The 27,632-nt window shown below is 35.2% G+C and overlaps 1 protein-coding gene across 2 annotated transcripts in view; it reads left to right on the forward strand.

Moving 5' to 3' along the window:
- The window catches only part of PTPRQ (protein tyrosine phosphatase receptor type Q), a gene marked incomplete at both ends in the record, with an annotated part of 254,195 nt that extends 230,695 nt beyond the window's left edge, over positions 1 to 23,500 (forward strand). For both annotated transcript variants that reach the window (XM_079775461.1, XM_079775460.1), the window contains 8 exons: positions 1,601 to 1,691; positions 6,445 to 6,521; positions 11,880 to 12,014; positions 12,209 to 12,334; positions 13,121 to 13,269; positions 17,402 to 17,537; positions 23,094 to 23,217; positions 23,463 to 23,500. In XM_079775461.1, coding sequence (XP_079631587.1) covers positions 1,601 to 1,691; positions 6,445 to 6,521; positions 11,880 to 12,014; positions 12,209 to 12,334; positions 13,121 to 13,269; positions 17,402 to 17,537; positions 23,094 to 23,217; positions 23,463 to 23,500 — 876 coding nt within the window. The remainder of the gene's footprint in view (positions 1 to 1,600; positions 1,692 to 6,444; positions 6,522 to 11,879; positions 12,015 to 12,208; positions 12,335 to 13,120; positions 13,270 to 17,401; positions 17,538 to 23,093; positions 23,218 to 23,462) is intronic.
- Positions 23,501 to 27,632: the final 4,132 nt, after the last annotated feature.

Below are 27,632 nucleotides of genomic sequence, written 5' to 3' on the forward strand. Positions count from 1 at the left end.
TGTGCTTTGATGTCCTCATCTATAAAATGATAGCATCTACCTCATTGAGTTGTGAAGACTAAAATGATTGAACATGTGTAATACTAAGAATAGTGGCTGGCACAAGTGTTAGCTATTATGACAATTATTCCTACCAGAAAGAAGCTCATATTATGATAATAACTGCAGACATGTATATAAAGATTACAGAGGCACTGTATCATGACAGAGATATTCATTAAGAAATGAGGATCAACTCTGTTAGGATAGCAGTCAGGAAGGACTTCACAAAAAGGTGACCTTTGAGATGAACTTCGGACAGAAATCCAAAGAGTACATGAAGGGAAAAAGGTATTCCAGAGAGAGGGAATGAATGCAAAAGCATAAGGACCCAAAACGGTCCAACTGTGATCCCATTGAAAAGAGGAAACAGTAGGAGAAAGAGCTAACAGTAGGGAGGATGGTTGAGGCCATCAAGTGTAACATTACTATCCAAACAATCAGCCTGGTAATTGTGTATTGATTATCAAGGCCAGAGTCATTTAAATCTATAAATGGACATTTATATGTGAAATAATTACAAAAGTACCACTTTTCAGGTAATTTCCAGTTCACCTTTCTTCTCTCCTCACCCACATAGTTCTTGGTCTCTTTCAAATATGCTCCCAAAACTGTGACACATGGAAGCTGTAGGATTCCTCACTTGATTAATTTTTTTTCTAAGCCTCTGAGGCCAACATCCCAGAATTCAGATGTTTACACTGTCCCTATGCTCTAAAACTTACCCATCTGCATAAGACTGTCCAGATTTTCTTTCTGATATAAAATAAGGTGGGAGGGAGAATTATTCAATTAAAATAAATTATTTATAATGATGTTGAATGAATTGTAAAAACAAATATTTTAGTAGTTTTTAAGGAATTTGGCAAGTTGAGACATTTCTAAAATGAAAAATTATAAATTTCGAAAATGTAAATCTCAGCTCAACACAATAATGAATAAGTTTTTAGCACCAACTTTCTTAATGATGAATAGATGATATCATGATTTTTCACCAAAATGTCAATAATAGATCTCCTTGACCCTTCATCTGTGTCTGATCATTCTTAATCACACCTTTGCATTCTACTCTCGGTTTAACAATGCCTTCTGAGAGCAGGAATTGACCTTTGGCATCTTTTCAAACTGACCAGTGTTGTACCAATTACTAGGCATGAAATCACACTGCCTGAGGAGAAAAAACAAAAAATAAATCACTGGACTCCTTTCCCCTCCTAAGTAGACATTAAAATATTAAATAATATTATATGTGTATATAATAAAACCATTAAGAAAATATGGGAAAGGGATAATAACATGGTTGCCACATCTTAGAGCCTCCCGAAGTATAAAGAAATTATACCAGAGAGCAATAGCCCAACTGACCACTTTTATTCAAGATATTTTCAGTGAAAGTTTACATAAATTCATTAAGGTTAATTATACCTTGTTTCTATAGTTCTGAGGAGAGTTTTCAATTTAAATATAAAAGGGTTTAGAAAAAAGAATGATCTTTTACTAAGTGGAATTTTTTGTTTACCTTTGAAATCAATGTAAACTGTGCAATGACTTCATTCCACAGGAATTACCAAAATTTCTTCAGGATCTTTCTTCAACTGATGCCGATCTGCCTTGGAACCGAGCAAAAAACCGCTTTCCAAACATAAAACCATGTATGTGCTCTTACCGTCTCTGGTTTTAGCTGTGAAATGCTTTAACATGACCACAAAATGCATCTTAACATTTTTTCACTTCTTAAATATATTTTATTGCATATTAATTAAATTATAATAATGTGTTTTGTTAGCAGCAGCTTTCAAATTGTAGCATTTTTGCTTTGTTAATTTTATTAAAGTTAACATACATGGTCTGCAGCCTGTTCACACAAGGTTCACTTAATGCAGGTGCAAGAAACTGTAGACCTAATAGTTTTTCAGCTTTGTAATTGAACCCAAGTAACAAAACTCTCTAACATCTTCCTACCGACCTAGTTTTCAAATGGGAAGAGAAAGTTCACGTGGAACTTTGTGCATTCGTTTCCCTTAAGAGAATTGCGTTGTTTTCTTATGGAATATAAAAAGTGCATTGCAAAATATTCATTGAGAATCAAATATATTTAATAAAGTTAATGTACATTTATGCTTACCAGGATTGGTTTTACAAATAAGGTTGAGCTGTGCCTTACCATACTAAAAATGGCTTTGTTTTTCAATCAATAAGAAAAAACAAAACATACTATTGCTTTAAGAATTAAAGAAAAAAAACATAACATACTTCTGCTAATAAAAGCTATATATATGATGTTGTATTTTTTAACATGTTTCTGCTATCAATATTCTAATTTAATACCCTTTATATTATGAAATAAAAAGTGCCACTTGTGGTTTTTAAATATTGTCAATATTTTTTCAAAATTTAAAGTTTTAAAATATTCTTAATTTTAAAGCAAACATAATTTTCTCTTTGTGTTATGCCTTTTCGAAGCTTTATTGAGAAACATTCCATACTTAAAAACTGAACTTTTCTGTCTAAAAAGACATGGACTTAGAGAAGGATACAGTCACAGAATGTTAAGTCACAAAGTATATGGATAGGGAGAAATGAGCCAAATTCTGATATTCTAGAACTAGAGGATAACTGAGACATGAAATAAAAAATTTAAGGAAACATGATATAGGACGTAGTAATCTAATGAAATCTGCTAATTCCCAAGAATTAGAATAGGATGAAAATACAAATAACTTTAATCCTAAAATCCTTTCTGGAACAAAACAAATCATAAGTAAATGACTTTAAGAGCAGTTGACAAATAAGACCTTATAGAAAATAAAAAATATTTTACATCTCCAAACTTTTATGACATAACCTTTCTGAACAGGCTCTTTGGTCTTCCCTTTAAGAGAGTTAACTTGGGTTGGATGCATCATAAGTTTAAGAGTTATAGAAATTATATTTTTATACTCATCTATACCTAAATTTCTTCCAGACTATCTAGTTCATGCACACTCAGTGATATTCTGTGAAAATAAATACTATAGTTTGATTGAAGGACAGTTACTATGTAATATTTAATATTTGTTTACAATTAGTAGTTAGCTGAATGAATTTATTATATGTCAGTATATGTAAAATAAGTAAATCAAATATGTCTAATTACTTGTCCAGAATCAAAGACTATTTAACTTAAATATGTAAAAATTTGTTAGAGAAATATTTTTAAATGTGTTATTTCAATCTTTTATTATTAAGATTTCACTGCATTATTTTCTGGATTTACATCATAGCAATAAAATAGACAGTACTAGCTTATTTCTTATAGGATAAAATGAGAATAAGAATGGTTGATGGGACTAAATAAACAACCTTAGAATAAGAACTGAGGAACATGATTATCCCAATTCTTGATTTCTGAGGCTAAGACAAAAAAAATAATTGTTAGTGATAGACTTATGTTATAAATTAATGATGTTCCAAAATAATAGAATGGACATTTCATGCATTTTACTTATTTGTTAGAGTCAAATAGATAATATCCAGTTGTTTTCTGCTTTCTTCTTAATTTCAGTACTAAAAACCTATGGTAATTTTTCAAATAATATATTACATCTATATCTATGGATTTATAGAAGGAAACTTTTTTCTTAACTGTCCTCTTAAAGAGTTGGAGGTCCTATAAGAAATAATTTTGTTAGGTAAAATTTTATATTTTTCGAGAATGTTATTAGAATAATTTGTTAATTCAACTAACACATACCCTCTGTATAGTAATAAAAAAAATAAACTAAGAATACATGGGTTCTAATCAAATACCCTGAGTTGAGACCCTATTTACCCACTAACTACTTTAGTGACTGGACATATTATTTATGGTTTCTATCTCTTAAGGTTATTGTGAGGATCAGATGAAATAATCATGTAAATCAGTTTGCCCAGTAGTGAAACAGGAAAAACACTCAATATGTTGGTTCTTATGATTGTAAATAATCAGTAGGTTGCTTATCTTACAAAAATGCTAACTTTCTAAGTGACTAAGACTTGAGAATAGGCCCTTATGATCTATAGTCTGGGAATAACAAGATCACTTTCCTAGCCTGGGTTAAAAGGCAAGTGGTAAACTCACAGCCACCCCTATGCCCAGTCCATCCACCACCCACCCCTTCACACACACACACGGAATAAGCGAATGACTTTAGATTAAATATATTTACCCACTGTGTTTGCAAAGAAGCCATAAAGCCGAAAAAATGTTTTTTCTCCTGTAGAGAATGAATTCATTTTAATAGAATCTGAATTTCAGCCTGAGCCAGATCAGTGAAGTGCATTGTTTCCCTTGAGTAATGTAGGAAGTAGAATTTCAAATATCACAGTGCTTTTTAGAAGGTATTAGCTTACAGGGCTTTAAGATGCTAGAATTAGCCACAAATACTTGCAGAAGAGATTTGCAAATCTCTGCTTGACAGGACATCATGACCTTCAGGAGTGTTCCAACACTACGAATAAAAAATTAACTTGTTGTTGACTTAGTTATAAACAGATGTAGCCAGTGAATAGAAACCTTCCTTAGTTACAAGACTAGCCACAATGTCATTAAAATAGTTTGATGATACCAAATTCAAAATCTTTAGAACACAATCATCGGCATGAATTTGCTAAACATTTCCCATCTCTAACTTTAAAACCATTGGGAAACTCATTAATTACTAACAATCTGGCTAAGTCATTTTAACATATAACATGGGCTCAAGTTTTAAGAATATGAGAAAATGTATTAAATGCTTAGCATAAGCTTTTATATAAGTTTTCCTCAAGAGGATTCTACAAAATAAATATTATAACTACATATCATAGCTGAGGTAACAAAGGAGGATGGTAGACAGATCATCTGGAATTCAAACCCAAACTCATTTTCCCATTTTTCCTCCGGTATTGAGTGCCTTCTCATTAAGGTTTAAAAAAATCATTCAAAATAATTAATTAGTAATAATATATTATTTTTATTATTCCCATGTCTGGTTAAAATTAGCACTGAAAATTGCAATTATAATACCAACTTGGTGAAAAAATCCTCAGGGGAAAAATTAACATTTTGAAGAAAAGTAATAGGGGTTATTTACATTTTCCAAATCTTAAAAATTCTAATAATTAAAAGTTTGGTATTAAATCAAGAATAGGCACATAAATTAATAGAAGAGAATAGTACTCTGGAAATAGATGTAAATAATATAGAGAAACCTAGTGAATGAATAAAGTAATATTTTGAATTAGAAGGGGAAGGTGGAATGTAAAAAATTAGGGTCTATTTGTTGTTTCAAATGGCGAAAAGCAAACAAACAATAAAGGATAGATTTTACTTCATTCTGTAAAATAAATAAATAAATAAATCCCATTGGATTGAAATACTTAAAATAAAAGCAGAAGAGCATATTAAAGTTCCAGAAGAAAGTATGAATGAATTTGTGAAAATAGGAATATTGTTGACAAACACCCTCGCATGAATGATAAAAGTAACTATAATGAAGCCATAATGAAAAGAAATGAGAAATTTGATTACAAAAAATATATTTTATGTAGGATAAGATAGCTAGTGAGATTGATAGAGTAAGAGACAAACAACTAACAAAGGAGAAACGTTTAATACATAATACAATAGGACACATGTAACCTTTGTTTTTAGTATGAAGTATTTTTAATAGTAAAGTGTTATTGTATGAAAAGGAAATGAATAGAAAAGGTCAATAAACAAGCAAAGCTGAATATTACTTATAGTTAAGGGGATCAAAATAAATATTATGAGATATCAATTTGTACCTGTCAAAAGATGATAAATTAAAATGTTTGATAATATGTGTGGTAGTGAAAGTAAAAGGAAACAGAATTGTTAGAACATTTTTGTTCAGAGTATGAATTGATAATAATTACAGAACAATTTGGGACTATCTTTCAAAATTTGAAATGCACATTATGATTTGGGAATTTTACTGCTGGTAATATATAAATACACTCCAACATAGTACATGCAAAAACTTCAGTTATCTTTATTCAGCATTTTATAAAATAAATGACATTAATTCAAATCTTTAAATATGATATAATCAAACAATGAAATACTACATGGATTTTTAAAATAATGAGATAGATATCATTGTTTATGTTAATATGGAATGATACAGGTAAATGAAAAAAGCAGTTTGTGATTAATTTTCTATTAGTATGTACATAAAAACTCTGGAAACTTATGCAAGGACATATCAATAGTTATTGTCCCTAGGTATGAAAATATGTGATAAAACGGAACTTCTAACTTACTTTTATACCCATCTGTAATGTTGAATGTTATGTCATGAACTTCTTTGTATTATATTTATAGTAAAAATCTAGTAGCAATTTAAAATGGAATTAGCATTGATTTCTTACATTTTTTTCTAGATAATAATAACAGAGTGAAGCTGATAGCGGATGCTAGTATTCCAGGATCGGATTACATTAATGCCAGCTATGTTTCTGTAAGTTGTTATTTTTATATATTTTATACTAGAGGCCTGGTGCATGAAATTCGTGCATGGGGGTAGGGGGGTGTTCCTCAACCCAGCCTGCACCCTCTCCACTCTGGGACCCCTCAAGGGGTGTCCGACTGCCCATTTAGGCCTGATCCCGGTGCTCGCCTGGCTGCCTTCCTGATTGCCCCTAATTGCTTCTGCCTGCCAGCCTGATTGATGCCTAACTGCTCCCCTGCCAGCCTGTTTGCCCCTAACTGCCCTCCCCTGCAGGCCTGGTCACCTCTTAACTGCCCTTCCCTGTAGGCCTGGTCCCCCCCAACTGCTCTCCCCTGCAGGCCTGGGTCCCTCTCAACTGCCCTTCCCTTCTGGCCATCTTGTGGTGGCCATCTTGTGTCCACATGGGGGCGGCCATCTTGTGTGTTGGAGTGATGGTCAATCTGCATATTACTCTTTTATTAGATAGGATAGAGGCCTGGTGCATGGGTGGGGGCTGGCTGGTTTGCCCTGAAGGGTGTCCCAGATCAGGGTGGGTGTTCCCTTGGGGCATGGGGCGGCCTGAGCGAGGGGCCTGTGGAGGTTTGCAGGCTGGCCACGCCCCCTGGCAACCCAAGCGGAGGCCCTGTTTTCTGGGGTTTATTTATCTTCTACAATTGAAACTTTGTAGCCTGGAGCAGAGCTAAGCCTTCTGTTTTCTCCAAGGCGGCAGCCATTTCTGTAGGGATTTATGTATCTTCTATAATTGAAACTTTGTAGCCTTAAGCGGAGGCCTGGGCCAGCCAGGGTGTGCAGAAAGCTTGGCTTCCTCCATCACTGGGGGCAACCCTAGCCTCCCGCTCTTTCCAGCTCCCTGGCTGCCGCCATTTCTGTTTGAATTTATGTATCTTCTATCATTGAAACTTTGTAGCCTTGAGTGGAGGCCTAGGCCGGCAAGGGCAGGTGGAAAGCTTGGCTTCCTCCATTGCCGGGGAAACCCAAGCTTCCCTCCTGCTCTCTGTGGCCGTAGCCATCTTGGTTGGGTTTATTTGCATGTTTGCTCCTGATTGGCTGGTGGGCATGGATTATGTGTGTGGCTTATGGGTATAGCAGAGTGATGGTTAATTTGCATATTACTTTTTTATTAGATAGGATTTTTATAACTTAGATACTGAAATTATATTACTTTTCTAACTATTTAAAACAACAAACTCATTATAATCACTATGGATCTTGATGTGCCAGTTTCTTACAACTATGTACCCCCATTTTATAGAAGGGGAAATGGAGGCTTCTAATAGAGATTTCAACTTGCCAACAATCATCCTCTCTAATAAAATGGTAATATGCAAATTAACCATCACTCTGCTACATAAGCCACGCCCACAAGTCAAGCCACGCCCACCAGCCAATCAGGGCGAGTATGCAAATTAACCCCAATCCAAGATGGCTACAGCCACAGAGAGCAAGGTTTCCCAGGTAACAGAGCAAGCCAAGCTTTCCATAGCCATTGCAGGCCTAAGCCTCCACTCAAGCTACAAAGTTTCAATTATAGAAGGTAAACAAATTCAAACAAATGGCGGCAGAATGGAGCTTGAGAGAGCAGGCCAGGGTTGCCGGCGGCAACAGGGGAAGCAAAGCTTTCCGCACACCCTGCCCGGGCTCACCCACTTAAGGCTACAAAGTTTCAATTGTAGAAGGTGAATTAACTGCCACAGAAATGGCTGCCGCCCCAGGCTACAAAGTTTCAATTGTAGAAGGAAAATAAATTCCAGATACCAGGGCCTCCCTTTGGGTTGCCAAGGGGGCGTGGCCGGCCTGCAAACCACCACAGGCCCCTCGCTCAGGCTGCCCCACACCCCAAGGGAACCCCCACCCTTATCTGTGACACCCTTCAGGGCAAACCAGTTGGCCCCCACCCATGCACCAGGCCTCTATCCTATCTAATAAAAGAGTAATATACAGATTGATCATCACTGCAACACACAATATAGCTGCCCCCATGTGGTCAAAGATCCTGCCCCCATGTGGACACAAGATGGCCACTACAAGATGGCCAGCAGGAGAGGGCAGTTGGGAGGCACCTGGCCTGCAAGGGAGGGCAGTTGGGAGGCACCCGGCCTGCAAGGGAGGGCAGTTGAGAGGGACCAGGCTTGCAAGGAAGGGCAGTTGGAGGTGATCAACCCTGCAGGAGAGGGCAGTTAGGGGTGACCAGGCTGGCAGAGGAGGGAAGTTGGGGGCAAACAGGCTGGCAGCAGAGTGGTTAGGGGGTGATCAGGCTGGCAGGCAGAAGTGGTTAGGGGCAATCAGGAAGGCAGGCAGGCAAGCAGTTGGGAGCCAGCAGTCCTGGATTGTGAGAGGGATGTCCGACTGCCCGTTTAGGCCCGATCCCAGGTGGGATCGGGCCTAAACGGGCAGTCGGACATCCCTCCAGGAGTCCCAGATTGGAGAGGGTTGGGCTGAGGGACAACCCCCTGCCGTGCACGAATTTCGTGCACCAGGCTTCTAGTTTCACTAATAAGTGGCAGAAGTACAACTTCAGGTTATATATCATTCTCGTGATTTTATGTAAGATCTATATGATGATTACTTTCAAATGTATGTATATTTTAGCTTAAACTTCTTCCTCAATTTCAAACTCTCATACCCAATGCAGTAACATGCATATTTAAAAAATTGTGACTAAATTGATGAAAACATTAATGGTTTTTCATTCTGGATAGTGAGATTGTAGGTGAAATCCTCATTCTATTATATATACTCTTCTGAATTTTCCAAACATTGTATACTAAATATATATTGCTTTTTTAGTCCTAAAAATAACTCCAAACTCTTAAAATGTAAAATAATTGAACAGTCATGTTTACTTCAACTGAGATTGGAAAAACAGAAATGCTTTAACAATTAATGTATTTAAGAGACTCAAAGTTTTACCCCAGAGACTGTCAATGGCTAGCAGTGAGATTTGGGGAAATCACTTAAAGTGCCTCATTATTCTTTCAAGTAAAATAAGTTACTTGAAATTAAAAATGTGTATTATTCTTATATAATACTTTATTCTCTGACCACTGAGATAATTCCAATTTAAAAATAAACTTTATCTTTTATTCCTATTTCTTTAAATATTTTCATGTTTGGAATCAATATGATTCCATTATTACCTTTTTATTTACACAGTACCTTTTGTAAGAAAAATCCACAGATATGGCACAAGTTGCATGCCTACATTCCAGGTGAATGGACCAGGGTTTAGCACAATTTGATAAAACGTACAAGAGCTGTCAAAATAAAGTTGAAGCAAATCTCTGGTCATATGTCCAGCGGGCATGGCTTAGTGGTTAAGCATCAGCCTGTGAACCAGGAGGTCATGGTTTGATTCCTGGTCAGGGCACATGCCTAGATTTCTGGCTCGATCCCCAGTATGGGGTGTACAGGAGGCAGCCAATCAATGATTCTCTCACATCACAATATTTCTCTGTCTCTCCCTCCCTCTTCCTTACTCTCTGAAATCAATAATAAAATATATTTTTAAAAATGCTGTATTCTTGTATTAGCTAAATAAACCTTCATATTACCCATGTTACTCTTTTCTTTCCTTCATTTTTACTTATTTTCTATTTTTTCCATTGCAATTTATAGGCAATATTATTTTGTATTAGTGTCAGGTATACAGCACAGTAGTTAAACAACCATATCTTTAAAAGTGTTCCACCTGATATTTCCAGTACCCACCTGGCACCATACATAGTTATTACAACATTATTAGCTATATTTCCTATGCCATATTTTATATCCCCATAACTATTTTGTAACTACTAATCTGTACTTCTCAATCCCATCACCTTTTTCATCCAGTCCTCCAAACCGCCTTCCCTCTGTCAACCATCAGTCTGTTCTCTGTATCTGTACCCAACATTACTCTTGGTTCTGAGCTCTAGAGAATAAACACTAACACCAAAGTTTAAGTAGATAAGTAATTTCTTAGAGGAAGAGAATGAAAATTTCTGCAAAACCCGTAAATATATGACAGAAACAGTGGAGTGGGTAAGCGTGCTGGCTCTGGACTCACACCAACTATTTACGTTGAGCAAATTCACATTTCTAAGCTTCAGTATCTTCATTTATAAAATGAGGATAATAGCCCTAACCTATTTGACTCAGTGGATAGAGTGTCGGCCTGTGCACTCAAGGGTCCCAGGTTCGATTCCGGTCAGGGGCATGTACCTTGGTTGCAGGCACTTCCCCAGTAAGAGGTGTGCAGGAGGCAGCTGATCAGTGTTTCTCTCTCATCGATGTTTCTAACTCTCTATCCCTCTCCCTTCCTCTCTGTAAAAAATCAATAAAATATATTTTAAAAAAATAAAATGAGGATAATAGTACTTATTCACAAGGGTTTTAGAAGAAATAAGTTAATTAAAATATTTACTATAAATTGCTTAGTATATTTTCTGGCATAAAGTAAGCATTTGATTAAGGTCAACATTATTGCTGTTTCTTTTTTATGTAGTCCATGTTTTATTGAAAAGTTAGAAATAAATTTCAAGAACAATTAGTTCATTTAATATATCACATTGTGAGGTTAAAATTAGGTGTTGGACATTTTGAGTAATATTATTTAGCATCCAAACTGCACAATATTTTAAAATATTAAACTATTTTACACTAGTATATTTTTCATACACTGCTCAATAACTAATGCAGACTGGTGCAGCCACTGTGGAAAACTGTATGGAGTTTCCTCAAAAAATTAAAAATGGAACTCCCATTTGACTCAGTAATCCCACTTCTAGGAATATATCCCAAGAAATCAGAAACACCAATCAAATGGATATATGCACCCCTATGTTCATAGCACAATTTACCATAGCTAAGATTTGGAAACAGCCTAAGTACCTATCAGTAGATGACTGTATTAAAAAACTGTGATACATCTACACAAAGGAATACTACGCTGCTGTAAAAAAGAAGGAACTCTTATCATTTGCAATAGCATAGGTGGACCTGGAGAGCATTATGCTAAGCGAAATAAGCCAGTCAGAGAAATATAAATATCATATGATCTCAATCATTGTGGAATATAATGAACAACATAAACTGATGAACAAAAACAGATCCAGAGACAGAGAAGCAACGAACAGACCATCAAACCTCAGAGGGAAGGCAGGGGAGGGGGGTAAGAGATCAACCAAAGGACTTGTATGCGTGCATATAAGCATAACCAATGGACACAGACAGTAGGGGGATGAGGGCATATTCGGGGAGTGGGAGTGGCTGGGGAGAGGTCAATGGGGGAAAAAGGATACATATATAATAAAAAAACACAAAAGAAAACCTATTATCTATTTACATATATGTAAATGCTGATGTAATGTTGTATTTCTGTCCTTCTAGGGTTACTTATGTCCAAATGAATTTATTGCTACTCAAGGTCCATTACCAGGAACAGTTGGGGATTTTTGGAGAATGGTTTGGGAAACCAGAGCAAAAACATTGGTGATGCTCACACAGTGTTTTGAAAAAGGGCGGGTAAGTTTATTTTTTAATCTTTTCACAAAATATTATTTTACAATTGTGTTCATGTATGTGTGACAATTTCAGCTAATACTGCAAATCATCAATAACTTGGATATCTATAAGGCAATTTTAACTAAGTAGCAATAACTGTGATACATATCCATATAACAGTGGTTCTTATGAGTGGTGATTTTCTCTGAATACAGATCAGATGCCATCAGTATTGGCCAGAGGACAACAAACCAGTTACGGTGTTTGGAGATATAGTGATTACAAAGCTAATGGAGGATGTTCAAATAGATTGGACCATCAGGGATCTCAAAATTGAAAGGGTAAAAAATGGCTGGGGTAGGAACGTGATAGCAAATATGAATGCTCTAAATTTGTAAAATGAATTCCTAGAACTAAGCCTTGCACTGTATAGTCAACAATGCTTTCCTATTGTTGTCTTAAACAGAAGTTTTGAATTGTCATCTAACTTCAATATCTATGTCACTGTGTCTGAATTCCAAATCACGTGGTTAAAGTTTATATTAACCAGGTAGCATCAAATTCTTAGGTAGACAAGGGGGAAAAAGGAGGAAATAACTAGATTACTAGGATTATTTTATTTGATAAACTATAATATTTTATTTAAACCATGAATTTCCCAAAGCACTCTTCTCTATCTGCATTCAGTACAGATGTGATAGTGTGGGGTCTCTCTTTATCAGTCTGTAGAAGTGTCTATACACACAGAAAATAATATAAGGATCTTTGTACTTTCCAACATTATCAGACACCCAATATCTGTATTTTGAATAATTGGTGAAAGTGTTTATTTAAGTTTAGGGTCAAAATTGTTTCAAAATCTACTTTTACAATGCTACAAAATGTTATACTATATTTTAATATAAATGTTATCATCTCTTTGCAAGCTTATTGTTTTTATTCATACTAAAGGCAATTTTCTTTATGGTAGCAGCAGTAAAAGACCTTACAGGAAAAATAAAAACAGTTTTTCTGTTTGGTAAACAGTCATTTTTAAAAGATCACTTTCAAAAGGCATCAGCTCTCTCAGCCTTCATTATGTACTTAAATGATTGTGTCATGCTTCTTAAATCTGTCACTTTGTTTAGCATGGGGATTGCATGACTGTCCGACAGTGTAACTTTACTGCGTGGCCTGAGCATGGGGTTCCTGAAAACAGTACCCCACTCATCCACTTTGTGAAGTTGGTTCGAGCAAGCCGAGCACATGACACCACACCTATGATTGTTCACTGCAGGTAAGGAAGATATATTATTAGAACCTTATATGAGACACTATAAATAGTCTTTAAACTCAATGTGGTCTTTCATTATCATGATACTATTGATTATTTTTCTGGCAGAAGTTAATGTAGATTCATTCCAGGTTTTACTTTTCAGATATATTACTGGCTATAATAAATAAAGATGTGGCTTTATAAAAGTTCAGATGGTAGAAATAAAGTGAGTGATAAACATATCTAAAAGACATATATACCAGTATAGAACTTTTCCTGAATTCTTGCCTGGATTTTACCTTTATAGGCCTTTTAAAAATTAAAAATTATAGCCCATCATTAATGTATGTGTGTTTGTGTAAGATTTTATGAATAAACATCTTATCTTTTATCATTTCAACAGATATTAGTATACTATTGTAATGTAAACATTTCTTGTAAAAGCAAATTTCTAGATGGGTATTACAGAGGATAATTAAAAGAAAATAAAGATCAATTTAAGTGACCAACCCAAGTATAATTCCAAATTTCTACAAAGTTTTAGCTATTCAAATGTATTCCTTTGACCTGAGCCTCTGAACATGGTTAATAGATATGAGTATAAATTGAGATTTTTCCTCTTCATTATTTATACTAGTATTTAATACTCTTAAAAATAAAACTTAAGGTTGTTTAGTATTCAGAGTGTTCCTGGACAGATTGATACAATTTTTGTTTTCTAACATGATATATCTAAATCAATTTCAACTTGAGTGTCTTCAACAGTTGGAGTTTGGAGATTAGAGAAAAAGTGAATGATATTCTGTTTTGTGATTCCACGTACATAAGATACCTAGAATAGCTAAATTAATATAGACAGAAAGAATGATAGTTATCAGGGACTTGGGGGAGAGAGAGACGAGGAGTTATTGTTTAATGAGCACAGAGCTTTTGTTTGGGGTGATGAAAAATTTCTGAAAGTGGATAGTGGTCATGATTGCACAACAGTGTCAATGTGCTTAATGGCACTGAATTATGTACTGCAAAATGGTTAAAATGGTAAATTTTATGTTGTGTATCATTTATCACAAAAAACATTTTAATTAGCAATATATTTTGAACATATTAATTATTAATTGTAATAATAAGTTGGTTATTATAATAATTTTAAAGTTTGTTAGTATAATAATCAATAAGTTTATTATTAATCATAATAATTCTAAAATTTAGTTTATTAGTAATTTTTCAAATGGATATATATTATAATTAGTGCTTTCTCTTGATAAAATATCTGAACAATGTTTATATTTAAAAAGCATATAGAACAAGATATAAAAGTCTCATTCTTACCTTACCAATTATATTTTCCCTTCATATACATAATATTTTTAGCAAAGTGGTATATAGTATAAATGACACAACAGTTTGCTCCTAAATGTAGTGATTTCTTTTAAATTGGCATCATTAATTATTAAAATCTTTAATGGATGGTTGCCTCACCTTCTCTGTAGCTTCCGTACACACAGCCACTGGCACTATCCATTGGAAAAGGAAAGCACCTCCTCTCTTGAAGCCTCAAAAACAGTAGAGTCTTCTCTTTTGTGATTTAAATAAGTAAAAGAGATTACAGAAAAGTGGGATTATGTTAATAATCATTTTTAAATATTATGTTAAACCTACTAAGTTTTTATCTCCAACTCTGACTTCTTACCTCAACTTTCAGTTTAACATGACAACCTAGATGACCACTAAATTCTGAAAATTAAATGTGTCCAAAACTGAACACTTGATTCAATTTCCAATCTCACTCCTCCTCCTTCCCAAGTTTGTAAACAGTAAGTCCACTCTGCTTGGTCCAGAAAGTCTGGACTCATCTTTGACTCCCCACTTCCTCTCACATTCCACGTTCCAGCCAACCGCCCGCTCTGACCCGGCCCATCACCTCTCCACTCCGCTCTCCTCACCATGGTCTCCTTGCTCTTCTTTGAACACAGAACATTCTGCCACTCAGATCTGCTCTTCCACTCCCTCCGGCTGCCATGCTCCTCTCCCACATACCCACGTGGTGCGCTCCCTAACCTTATCAACTTTCCTTTCAAACGTTACGTTATCAGAGAAGCTTTCTCTGATGACCCTATCCTACCCTATCACCCTCCATCTCCTTAACCTGATTTATGTATCGTCATAACACCTATTACTGCCGGTACATACTATGCATTTCTGTTTGTGTAACACTATAATCTGTCCTCTAGAGTACAAGCTTTATATATGAGGAACTTTGTATTTTTCACTGTTACACCCCAGATGCCTAGGATAGTGTCTGACACTCAAAATATATTAAACTAGAGGCCCGGTGCACAAAATTCGTGCACGGAGGGGGGGTGTCCCTCAGCCCAGCCTACACCCTCTCCAATCTGGGACCCCTCAAGAGATGTCTGACTGCCCGTTTAGGCCCGATCCTGGTGGGATCGGGCCTAAACAGGCAGTCGGACATCCCTCTCACAATCCAGGACTGCTGGCTCCCAACTGCTCGCCTGCCTGCCTTCCTGATTGCCCCTAAATAGCTTCTGCCTGACAGCCTGATCACCCCCTAACCACTCCCATGCCAGCCTGATTGATGTCTAACTGCTCCCCTGCCAGCCTGTTTGCCCCCAACTTCCCTCCTCTGCTGGCCTGGTCACCCCTAACTGCCATCCCCTGCAGGGTTGATTGCCTCCAACTGCCCTCCCTTACAGGCCTGGTGCCTCCCAACTGCCCTCTCCTGCTGGCCATCTTGTGGTGGCCATCTTGTGTCCACATGGGGGCAGGATCTTTGACCACATGGGGGCAGCCATATTGTGTGTTGGATTGATGGTCAATCTGCATATTACTCTTTTATTAGATAGGAGGATAGAGGCCTGGTGCGCGGGTGGGGGCCAGCTGGTTTGCCCTGAAGGGTGTCCTGGATCAGGGTGGGGTTCCCTTGGGGCGTGGAGAGGCCTGAGCAAGGGGCCTGTGGTGGTTTGCAGGCCAGCCAAGCTGCTGGTGACCCAAGCAGAGGCTCTGGTATCTGGAATTTATTTACCTTCTACAATTGAAACTCTGTAGCCTGGAGCGGAGGCAAGCCTCCTGCTGGATCCTTGGCTGCCACTTGGATTTGTTTACCTCCTCTAACTGAAACTTGGTATCCTTGAGTGGAAGCCTGGGCCTGCCAGTGTGTGTGGAAAGCTTAGCTTCTTCTGTTGCCGGGGAAACCCAATGGTAGCCATCTTAGCTGGGGTTAATTTGCATACTTGCCCTGATTGGCTGGTGGGCGTGGCTTGGCTTGTGGGCGTGGCTTATGTAGCGGAGTGATGGTTAATTTGCATATTATCCTTTTATTAGAGAGATGATGCAATGATTGATTACCCCATTCAGGCATGTTTATGTGTGTCAGATTTATGTTGTAATGCTCCTATTTCTTAGGTCAAATCACAGGAAATTGACTTTTTCTTACCTACAAAAATGGCAGTTTCATGTTGTTTAAAGTTACATTTGTAAGATTAGATAGATTTTAAAAAATGTCTTTTTTATTTTTAATATTTACTTCCTATATTAACTATTTAAATACCCATTGTCTTTCTAATGGGAGTTTCTAAATAAATCTTTGCAGGTATATCACATAATAGTTTCTATGGAGCACATACCTGTCTTGGGCATTAAAATAATTTTTAAAAGGAAATACCTTCACAATTTTATTATTTGTAGGAAGTAAACAAAATTCTGTAGGAAAAAAATACATGAGAAATTGTTTCAATATCATACAGAGGAAATGCTATACGGCTGAATGTTTAGCATTTCTATTGGTAACCCAAAATATGTTTAATACAAAGTTTGGGGTGTTAAGAATTTTCAACAATTTTTCAAAATATTTTCTATACTTCTCCAACTACAACCTATAAAATACTATGAAAGGAGAAGGAGTGTTCCTTTAAAAAAAAAAAACCTCAAATATTTTGTATTAATAATAATCATCTTGCCCTATCTAAACACTCTTGGTAACACTATCAATCCAAAGAAACTCCCAAAATATCTACCTCCAAATAAAAAAGAAACTGTCTAGGATATATTACTATCATCACTTATTTTCTTCGTCACCATACACATGAACCACTTTTTACTGAATAATTTTTATGTAATTTCACTCTTGCTGCAGTGCTGGAGTTGGAAGAACGGGAGTTTTTATTGCTCTGGACCACTTAACACAACACATAAATGATCATGATTTTGTGGATATATATGGACTAGTAGCTGAACTGAGAAGTGAAAGAATGTGCATGGTACAGAACCTGGTAAGATCCAAAGCTGCGTGAGGTGTCAGCTCTAGAATTCCTACAAGGGAGGATCTTAGTGGCAGCCATGTGATTGGACATGGACTTGAACTTGTCTTGGACTAGCAGACACTCTCTTTTCCTGCACTGTAAGCATCCTTGGGGGAGGGCAGCAGATGGAGATTATCGGAGAACTGAAGCCCAGTTGCCACAATCATCCTTCAATAATGTTAGTTGACTGTTCATCGTAGTTTGTTTGTACTTACAGGCACGTAGAAAATAATCCGTGAAACTGACTTGTTTTAACATTTCTCAAATTTGGGGAGCTTAGAATATGATCAAATCAATCGCTTTTATAAACATGCTTAGTTATAATAGGGAAAACGTTTAAAATGTTGACTTTTGGGGTTCTATGTATTTCCCTTGTCCATATGTATTCCTATTGCATGTTAATACCATAACATTTATTATAGTATATGTTAACTAACTGGGAATTTTTGTTTGTTCTTTTGGTTTGGAAGTAAAAAGTATTTCTATAATATACAGACTTTTCTCCATTAAAAAATCACATACTGCCCTGGCCAGTGTTTCTCAGTGGTTAGAATATCAGCCTGTGCACCACAAGGTCTCGGGTTCCATTCTCAGTCAAGGACACAGGGAATCCAAACTCTCCTCTCTCTCTCTCCTTCCACTCTCTCTAAAAACAAACAAACAAACAAAAACTCAATAGAAAACAATATCCTTGGACGAGGAAAAAGAAACAAACAAACAAAAACAAAAATAGAAAGAAAAAAATCACATACTATAATGGTAATGAGACTAAAAACCCTCTATGGAGTGTCTAGTGGGTCATGCTATACTAGATTCCTACATGTGTTATCTTATTTAATCTTTTTTCTGTAGTCCAATAAAAATAATCAACAGACTAGGTATTATTGGCTCTGCTTTACAAACAGGGAAGCAAATGTTCCAAGTAGTTAAGTGATATTCCAAGTTTATACTATTCATAACTGTCAGAGCCAAATGCCAAACCAAGTCATAATATACAAGATGTTCCTATCTGTATCTTTGGATTGGAATTTGTATGCTATCCAAGTTGAGATTTTCTCACAGTAAATATAAAGATCTGTTCTAACAGTATTTTCCAAGGTACACCCTAGAAAACATGGGTGGCATCAGTTTTTAAAAGTGTAAGAAAAGAGGTTTTTTGCTAACATAAGTTAGAGAAAGAAGTTAAATTGAATTTCTTAGAATTTCTTAGAGCCTCTATACTAATGCACATTGAAAATTGCAAATGCAGAACCTTTGTGGGCAACATTTTCTAAACTTACATGATTGTGAAATCCTTAAACCCTTTTTGACCCGAGGACTTATAATGCCATTTCATGAAACATTAATGTTCTTAGCAAGATGTTGCTCTAGACCAGAGACATCCAACCTTCTTGGACTCCACATCTCTTTCAGCAAAAGTGCTTGAGCATTCAACTCCAATACATATGCATTTGCTTTTAAGATGTACTTGTACAATTATGTAAATTATTAAACATATACAAAATAAGAAATAAAGAAAACATTTGACAGATTAATATTATTTTGAAAATCTTGCTAATTGTGAGGGTTTCATTGTATCATTAGGTATTTTTAAAATATAAAATATATACTTAGGACAGGTTAATTCTACTTAATTTAAAAATGCATATTTTAAATTATTTCTAATTTTTTGTTTTTTAAAATATATTTTTATTGATTTCAGAGGGGAAGGGAGAGGGAGAGAGAGATAGAACATCGGAGATGAGAAAATCATTGATTAGCTGCCTCCTGCATGCCCCCTACTGAGGATCGAGCCAGCAACCCAAGGAATGAGACATGCCCTGACTGGGAATTGAACCATGACCCTTCCATAGGCCGATACTGTATCCACTGAGCCAAACCGGCTAAGGCTATTTCTAATTTTTTAAAAGTAATCTAGCTTACTACAAGAGGATTACTCTAGGAGTACAAAGAATGTCACCCCTGCCATTATTTTGTCATTCATTTGAGCTTGCATAATAAATATCTACAGTCTCTTTGTAGGAATCTTTTAAAGCCACATCAATTCATTGATGGTTATGTAAAACTAACTAATGTAATCCATATCCATTCCTTGATATGCTGAAAGGGAATAAATTAGTGATGTGCTACCCTTCTCTCAGGATACTTCAGAAATGAACGATGACTTGTGATCAGGGTTGGCATCATAGATATGCAAACCTGCACAGTCTCTCAGATCTCCAGGGCTCAAAAGGGCCTTTGCACCTGTTTTAATGTTTTAATGTTTGCTGTCACTATCTTGAAAATCTTTGATAACTTTGGAGGAAGAGAACACACCATTTTGCATTGGGCCCTGCAAATTGTGTATCTGATTCTTATCCAGGGGTCTTATAAGAGCGCCAGTATCAATCCAAATATTAGCCATTATGAAACTTCAAATTTTTTCATATTTTTAGTTAACAATAAAGATAAATAGAAAGCTGATTTTCCTCCCAGGTGCTTGGGTGAACACACATGCACTGATGATTAATGCTCTTGACATTGATCAAAATTGGTTGGCTCTCTTGAATAGAATAGAGGGTAGGACGGATGGGGATATTGTATTCTTCTAGAGGCCAGAGTCAATCTTCAAATAATAAAAGTTGAAAAAAATTTGCCATACTCTACAAATTTGTAGAACTGAACTTTGTAAAGAGTGTGTTAAAAAATGCCTGTTAATAAGTTCACACAAGTTAATACTCAATGCATGCTACATAATCTTCATACATTATGCTTGTTAACCGGCTAGAGCAAAATGCGGCAGTTGGGTAGGGGAATGGAAGGAGCATGAGTCTTGGAGTTGGAGAACTGAGTTCAGAATCCGGCCCCACTAATTGCTGGCTCTGGAACCTTGTGTAATTAACCTCTCTGAGGTCATTTTCTTTTGTAAAATAGCCATGTTATTTTTTTCACGATTTTGTTGTCAGTATTAAATAAGAGACAGTATCTAAAACATCAAGCATGTGGTCAATGCCCAGCATGCAGCAAATGTGACAAGGCTCTGCTATGTCCCAAGCTGGAAGTCTGAAGCTTTCTTTCACCCATTTTTATTCCCTGGTGGGTTTTACTCTTTACTGTCCTTTCCCTGTGATGAAAGAAAGAGAAAGAAAGAGAGAGAGAGAGAGAGAGAGAGAGAGAGAGAGAGAGAGAGAGAGAGAGAAAGAGAGAGAGAGAAGAAAGAAAGAAAGAAAGAAAGAAAGAAAGAAAGAAAGAAAGAAAGAAAGAAAGAAAGAAAGAAAGAAAGAAAGAAAGAGAAAGAAAGAAAGAAAGAAAGAGAAAGAAAGAAAGAAGGGAGGGAGGGAGGGAGGGAGGGAGGGAGGAAGGAAGGAAGAAAGAAAATGACCACACCTTGGCTCCAGTCCTTACAAACCAGCATTGCCTTGCACAAGTTTTTTACTTTCTTCTATTGCACTTGGGAGGAATCCCAGTTCCTATGAAGAATCCTCATGTCAGCACATATTACAGTAGCTGTGAGCAGGAGTGGGGAGCGGGAACCTGGACAAAATATTGAACAAAAAGACACCAGAGGGGCATGGCCCAGACCCAGGAGAGAGCTTTATCTTTCATTGTCTAACAGTTCCCAGCAGCCCCACGAGATTTGAAAGGACTTTCTGAAAGAATTCTCTGCAGTGACATAGTATCCTGAGACACTATTGGTGGTTCAAATAGGGGTTAATCTGGATGAGCCTCTTTTCTGCTCTGGTTCTCCTGGAGATTTACTGATGTGAAGAACATGAAAGAAAAAAACTAATATATTTTGGGTTCCTAGTTTTTTGCCAGGGACTTTACATATGTTAAGTCCTTTAAATCTTACCACGTATACTTTGTGATCCCCCTGATGAGGAAACAACATCAAAAAGTTTAATTCTTAAGGTAACATAACTATCTATGGAAGAAACTGAAATTTCACTCTTGGCTGTCTCTTTGGCAATAACACACATGGCAGAGGAATCTTGGAAAATGTAGTACTGCCCCAGGGAGTTCAGCCTGCCCTGCTGGCGGAGTTTCCACCCCGCATGCTTTCCGGTGGAGAAGATGAGATGGCGACAGTCAGAAGCTTCACATTTCAAATTCAAATGTGATTTTAAAAATATAGCAAACTAATTGATTGATGTTTTCAAAGGAAATATTGTGTCAATTTATTTCTACCAATAATGTTATTCATTGTGTAATATATGTTTGAAAATACTGTTTTGGAATTACCTTGAGAAGTAATTTACTAGTGATTTCAATAGACTTTTCATTAGTTATAAAATAATATAACAACACTTCATTCCATAACAAAATTGAATTATGAAACTTAGCGATCTGTTGCAGTTACAAACTTTATCCCTAATGACTTCTGGATAGTTTCCAAATGAAAGCTGTCCTTATATGGTAAAGATTGGTTAGCTGTGAGAATTAAATGCGACTAAGTCAACAAACATTTATTACACAACTAGACATGCTAGCCAGTGTTACAGGCAATGGGATTTGAGCAGTGACTATGAGAGTTCTGTTCTCAAAGCACTAACATTTCAGTGATGAGGTGTTTGGGGAAACATTCTGTAATTCACACACAAAAAAATAGATATTCCTGATAATGACCAACAATTTCTGAAGACAGTTTCAAACAGGTTTTGTAGTATAGTAGTAATAGATATAAATATAACCTCTTCAGATGGTCACATAGAGGACATTCTATTTAAAGCAGTTGTCTATTTGTATATTTATATATCTTAAACACATGGTTACATTCCTTTAATGTCAGATATATTTCCTAAGTAAAAGTAAAGGTGATTTTCTATGACTGTAACTTTATATACCTTTGGGGAAATCCAAACTCAAAAATGCTAACAGAATATTGAATTATACTGAATAAACCTAAAGAATTCGGATGGTAATAAATTTAGCCCAAACATTCCGATGAACTGTTAGGAGTTCTTGTCCAGCACCAGATTGTTTGGATATTTCAATGGTCAACTGCCTTTTATTTACAAATAAAGACCAGATACTTGACAATAAGTAGGCCAAATGTTAGGTGATTAAAAGAATTGTTAAACTTATCTTAAATGAGTTCACGGTGTATGGATATGCTCACTCACAGATTTTGAAAGTAAATTTAGCATCTGCATTCCAACTGCCATTCTAACAAGAAAACTATTTTTAAGAAAAATTACTCCATTAGACCTAACAGCAAGAAGGAAACTTCTACTCAAATTTAAATAATCGAATTTGCCACTTTTTATAATCACGGCAAGAAGGAACATATTAACACTTGGTGTTCAATGACAAGTATTTTTTTAAAGACACTTGAAGCCATAAGAAGCCACAGGAATTTGGAAAACCTTTTGTTTGAGATGGTAGAAAATCATTTACATACAAGGTAAATTCTGTATGCAGCCTCGAATTTAACTATTTAGCATTTGTTGAATTCAATATTACTTTTCACTGTAACAGTACATATCAACTTATAAAAATTATCTTCACCACATCCATTTATTTAAGCACTCTTTCCTTTATGTCTAGGCGCAGTATATCTTCTTACACCAGTGCATTCTGGATCTCCTATCAAGTAAAGGCAATAACCAGCCCATTTGTTTTGTTAACTATTCAGCACTTCAGAAGATGGACTCTTTGGATGCAATGGAAGGTAAACAGAGGCAATGCGTACCCCAATTTACTAGTTTACCACAGATAGCAGGAGAATTAACGTAACAATAACCGTATGTTGAAAATGTTTAGAAGCTTGGCTGGTGCACTTATCAATTTTTTTTTCCATTTCTAAGCCCAGTTAGGATAATAGCTTTTTTATCTGCACTATATTTTTGCCATGAGACATTTAAATCTTTTGAATTGTTAACTTCAGTTCTCTCTTGTGATATATTTATGTTATAGGTGATGTTGAGCTTGAATGGGAAGAAACCACCATGTAAATATTCAGACCAAAGATTACAACTGGAAGATATTTTCAAATCCCAGGGGCCAAAATTACCCCTCATTCTTCTGAATTGAAATGTGCATACCTAAAGAAACGTTTATGCTTCCCTTACTGTGCCTTGCTAAATACATTGACATTTTATGAATAGTTCTAATAAGTAGCTGATTCAGGATCGTCATTTCTTTTGTACAGAATAAATATTATGCATTTAAAATGTTTAAGAAAAGATATCCCAGAGGGTTTTGAAGACTTTCATATTTTGGGAATAAGCCAAAAATAAAATTATTATTATTATAGCATTAATGTTTCCATGTGAATTTTCCCTCCATATTGGACTTACTCTTGAACAAAAGTTGTAAATGTTGATTCAGTCGTGTTATTTTGGCCTCCAGGGTGTTGACGTCTCTTGTGGATAACTTCCAGGACTGTCATTATGATCTGTACTTCCACGTATGCCCCTGTGTTTTGAATCCTCTGTTTTATGAGTGCTGAGATATCATCTCATGATCTCGAACAGCTGAACAGTAACCCCTGACACTGCAGGGATTACTTAGCTTTTATACAACACACAGTAGCTCTTCGGGGACACTGAGGGCTATTTAAATTGCATTGTGATCTTTAGTTTGAAAAAAGAAAAATTGAACAGTGCAATTGCTTATATGAAACTGTAGAGGACTTTTCTAGCTTGTCTACATTTGTATGTGTTCAGACACAAGCTGCAGCACTATATTGTATATTTCAATATAGGTTAAATGTCTCAGAGTATTTATCCATTAGCTATTTAGTCAACCTAATATGATCAGTTTTGAAGGTTTTCTTCAGCAGAAATGTATAAAAACAGTAATAAAAACATGTAATGTGTTGTAAGCTTGTAAACTAATGATGTGCTCCTGTGGTGCCAATAGAGACTTCCGAATAGACCACAAGAAATGGTCTTTATTTTATTCCCACGTTTGGGTTTGATTATTGAGGAGTGTAATTGGTAGAACTGAAAACAAAAAAATCAACCAGGTTATAGCAAATTAGAGATTTTTTAAAAAGGAAAATATTTCAACTTCCTTTTTATTAGATAGTAACAATGTGTTAAGTTTTGAATTATAAGGTATTTTGTCATAGATTTCAATTGACTCATAAAACAAAATAATGTTAATTATTCTATTTCTTTCATGATAAGAATTACATCTTGTACATATTTCTGCTGGAATATAAATATAGGAAATATGATGGCCAATAAAATTGAATTTTAAGGAATTGAGATATTTTGCAGCATGATTTCAGATATCCTTATAAATTTGATTTTCTATCACATATTATGATATAATTGATAATTATAATAATGTAATGAAGTATATTATATGTAAGTGTAATATAATTTAGTATAAATAATTAAGATATAATCATTTCCTTTGATACCCATAGTAATTTTAAAATTGAATTTATTATCTAAGAAATCCTTAATCTTGCAAGCAGTCCTGCCTCCTGTTTTTTCAGGGCAAGGACGTATAAATGTAGTTCACAATTGATCCAACCAACAAGTTTATTCTATAGAAAGTTACATAAAATAATAAGATATGATGAGAACTCTAGAAGATTTAGAGTTGGAATTAGAAGTTCTTCAATGTGTTTCATGGCCATTGAAAATGTGTGGCATGCTGGTACTTATGAATGCAGTTTTTTGTATTTGTAGAAGACAGGTAACAGCCTGTGAAAAATATTGATGAGGGTACTCTTTAATGTGTTAAATAAGAAAATAAACAGTTCAATCTGCAATTCAGTCAATTTTCTGTAATATGTGTATAAAACAGATGTGTGCAACATAGAGTATCAGATTTGACTCATATGCATATGTGTGCATAAAACACATTTAATATAAAGCCTCCTTTAAAACAGTGCTTATCAAAATTTAATGTGTATACAAATCACCTGAAGATTATGTTAAAATGCAGATTCTGCTTTAGTAGATCTAGGATGGGACCTGAGAACCTTCATTTCTAGCAAGTACTAAAGTTATGTTGTTGCCTGATCTTAGACCCTTAAATAGTAAATCTCTAAAAACATTAGGATCAGAATAATTTCATGTCCAACTGAAATTATTTGAAACATGTTTTAAAAAGACATTTGGCTTTATTATCAGAAAAAAATTATAACAGAGCACTTGTTAAGTGTGAATAGCTCGCTAACCATATCACAAAACTATAACTGAATTGATACATATTAACTATAGCTAAATTTTTCTCTTAATTATGTTGTTAAAGGGCTAGATTATAGCCAAGTTACATAGGTGACTACTAAATTCAAATTAAAATAATGAGGAACATCTGTAACATTTTTAGATCAGATTTGTCAAAATACATTGAAGCACATGTACAGTATATGAGCAACATGTGTTTCATCTGAACCAAATGAAACTGGAGCCTCTCAGAATGGTTTGCCAGAGACGCGAGCAGCTGTGGATATCACCTCCACTTTCATCCTGCTTTAAAATGCGTTTTCTTCTTTCGGATTATAGGGGAACTGTATAAGAAATCTTGAAAAACAAAAGCTAATTAAGTATTTCTCTTGTCATAAAGGAGATGGTGATTCACTTTCCAAATCTGGTACCAAACACTGATTTTTAAAATGGGATTTAAGTTCAGCAGAATGTTCTACAAGTCCATGACATTATTATGATAAATCTATTTTCATGGACCACCTTTTAGAAAACTCACAATGAAGTAATTGATGAAGCCTGGAATACAAAATGGTCTGAAATTCTCAACCAAATGATATTAAAAGTAAAAATATGCAAACAATGTTTATAAGCATAATCTTGTCAAATCAACTTGCCTTCTTAAGATAAGTAATATTCGTGGCACATGACTTCATAAATATGCATAGCATTTCCATGCAGAATCAGGACTCCTATGCCCACCAACTCATGAAGATGCACTAAGGAATAGATTAGATCTCACATATAAAAGTATTTTGAATTCTACAACGTTAATATAATCTTTACCCAGGCTGGTCAGTGTGTAATATTTATCAGTAAGATAATGTGTCCAATTTTAGGATTGTATTGTACTTTGTGCTATTTAGTGCTATATTTTGTATGTCTGTTTCACCTGTAGGGATTGAAGAGAAATTTATAGAAATTATATTGAATTCTGATAATTATGATCACTAATTTTTTATGAATGATTGAGAGCATTCTCAAGGAAATTTTGGACTAAACACTGTACACAAATAACATAAAATGTGAATTGGAAACTAAGTCAAGATATTGTTCATTTCAGGCATCTTGCCAGGATATTCTGAACTAGTGTCTGCAAATAAAACTGTAACTTAATAGACGGTAACAAAAGGCATTATTTTGATTATGATTCTAGAGCCAAACTTACTTTGGTTTTTCACTCAAAGTATTATTGGATTGGGAAGTAATTATAGTAAACTATAAACTTTTTAGAATACTTTAACATTTTGATTAATGCTTACCAAATTCCTTAAGATCTTCAGGGTCCCATATTACAGATAAATTTAGTAAAAGCTTAATTGCTCTGCCCAAGACCACATGGGAGGTGCATATCACAATCAAGTTACTGAAAGTCAGTGATAAAGATAAAAATTTTAATAGCAACAAAGACAATAGAGATCTGCTCAGGGATACAAAGCTAAGAAAATATTTTAGCTTCTATTCAGAACCAATGCAAGCCAAAAGAAAATGGAATGACTGATTCAAAGTACTGAAAGTATCTTCTAAACCTGATTAAGGGCAACTACATAACAGCTAGAATAAATATCATACTTAATGGTGAAATATTAAAGGTCTTCATCCCAAGGTCAATAAAGAGGCAAAAATGCCCATATTTACAACTTCTACTCAACATTGTACTGGTGTTCCTAGCCAGTAAAATAAGGCAATAAATAAATAAATAAATAAATAAATAAATAAATAAATAAAATGAATAAGGTTTATAAAAAAAGAAACAAAACTGTCTATATGAGTAGAGGATATAGTCATGTATGAAGAAATTACTGAGAAATGTATCAAAGAAAAAGTTCCAGGTATAATAAATAACTACCAGATATAAGACCAAGAAACAAAAATTAGTTTTACTTCTACATACTAGCAATAAACATCTGGAGATTAC

Source organism: Cnephaeus nilssonii, assembly GCF_951640355.1.
Source record: "Cnephaeus nilssonii genome assembly, chromosome: 6".
Classification (NCBI taxonomy): Eukaryota; Metazoa; Chordata; class Mammalia; order Chiroptera; family Vespertilionidae; genus Cnephaeus; species Cnephaeus nilssonii.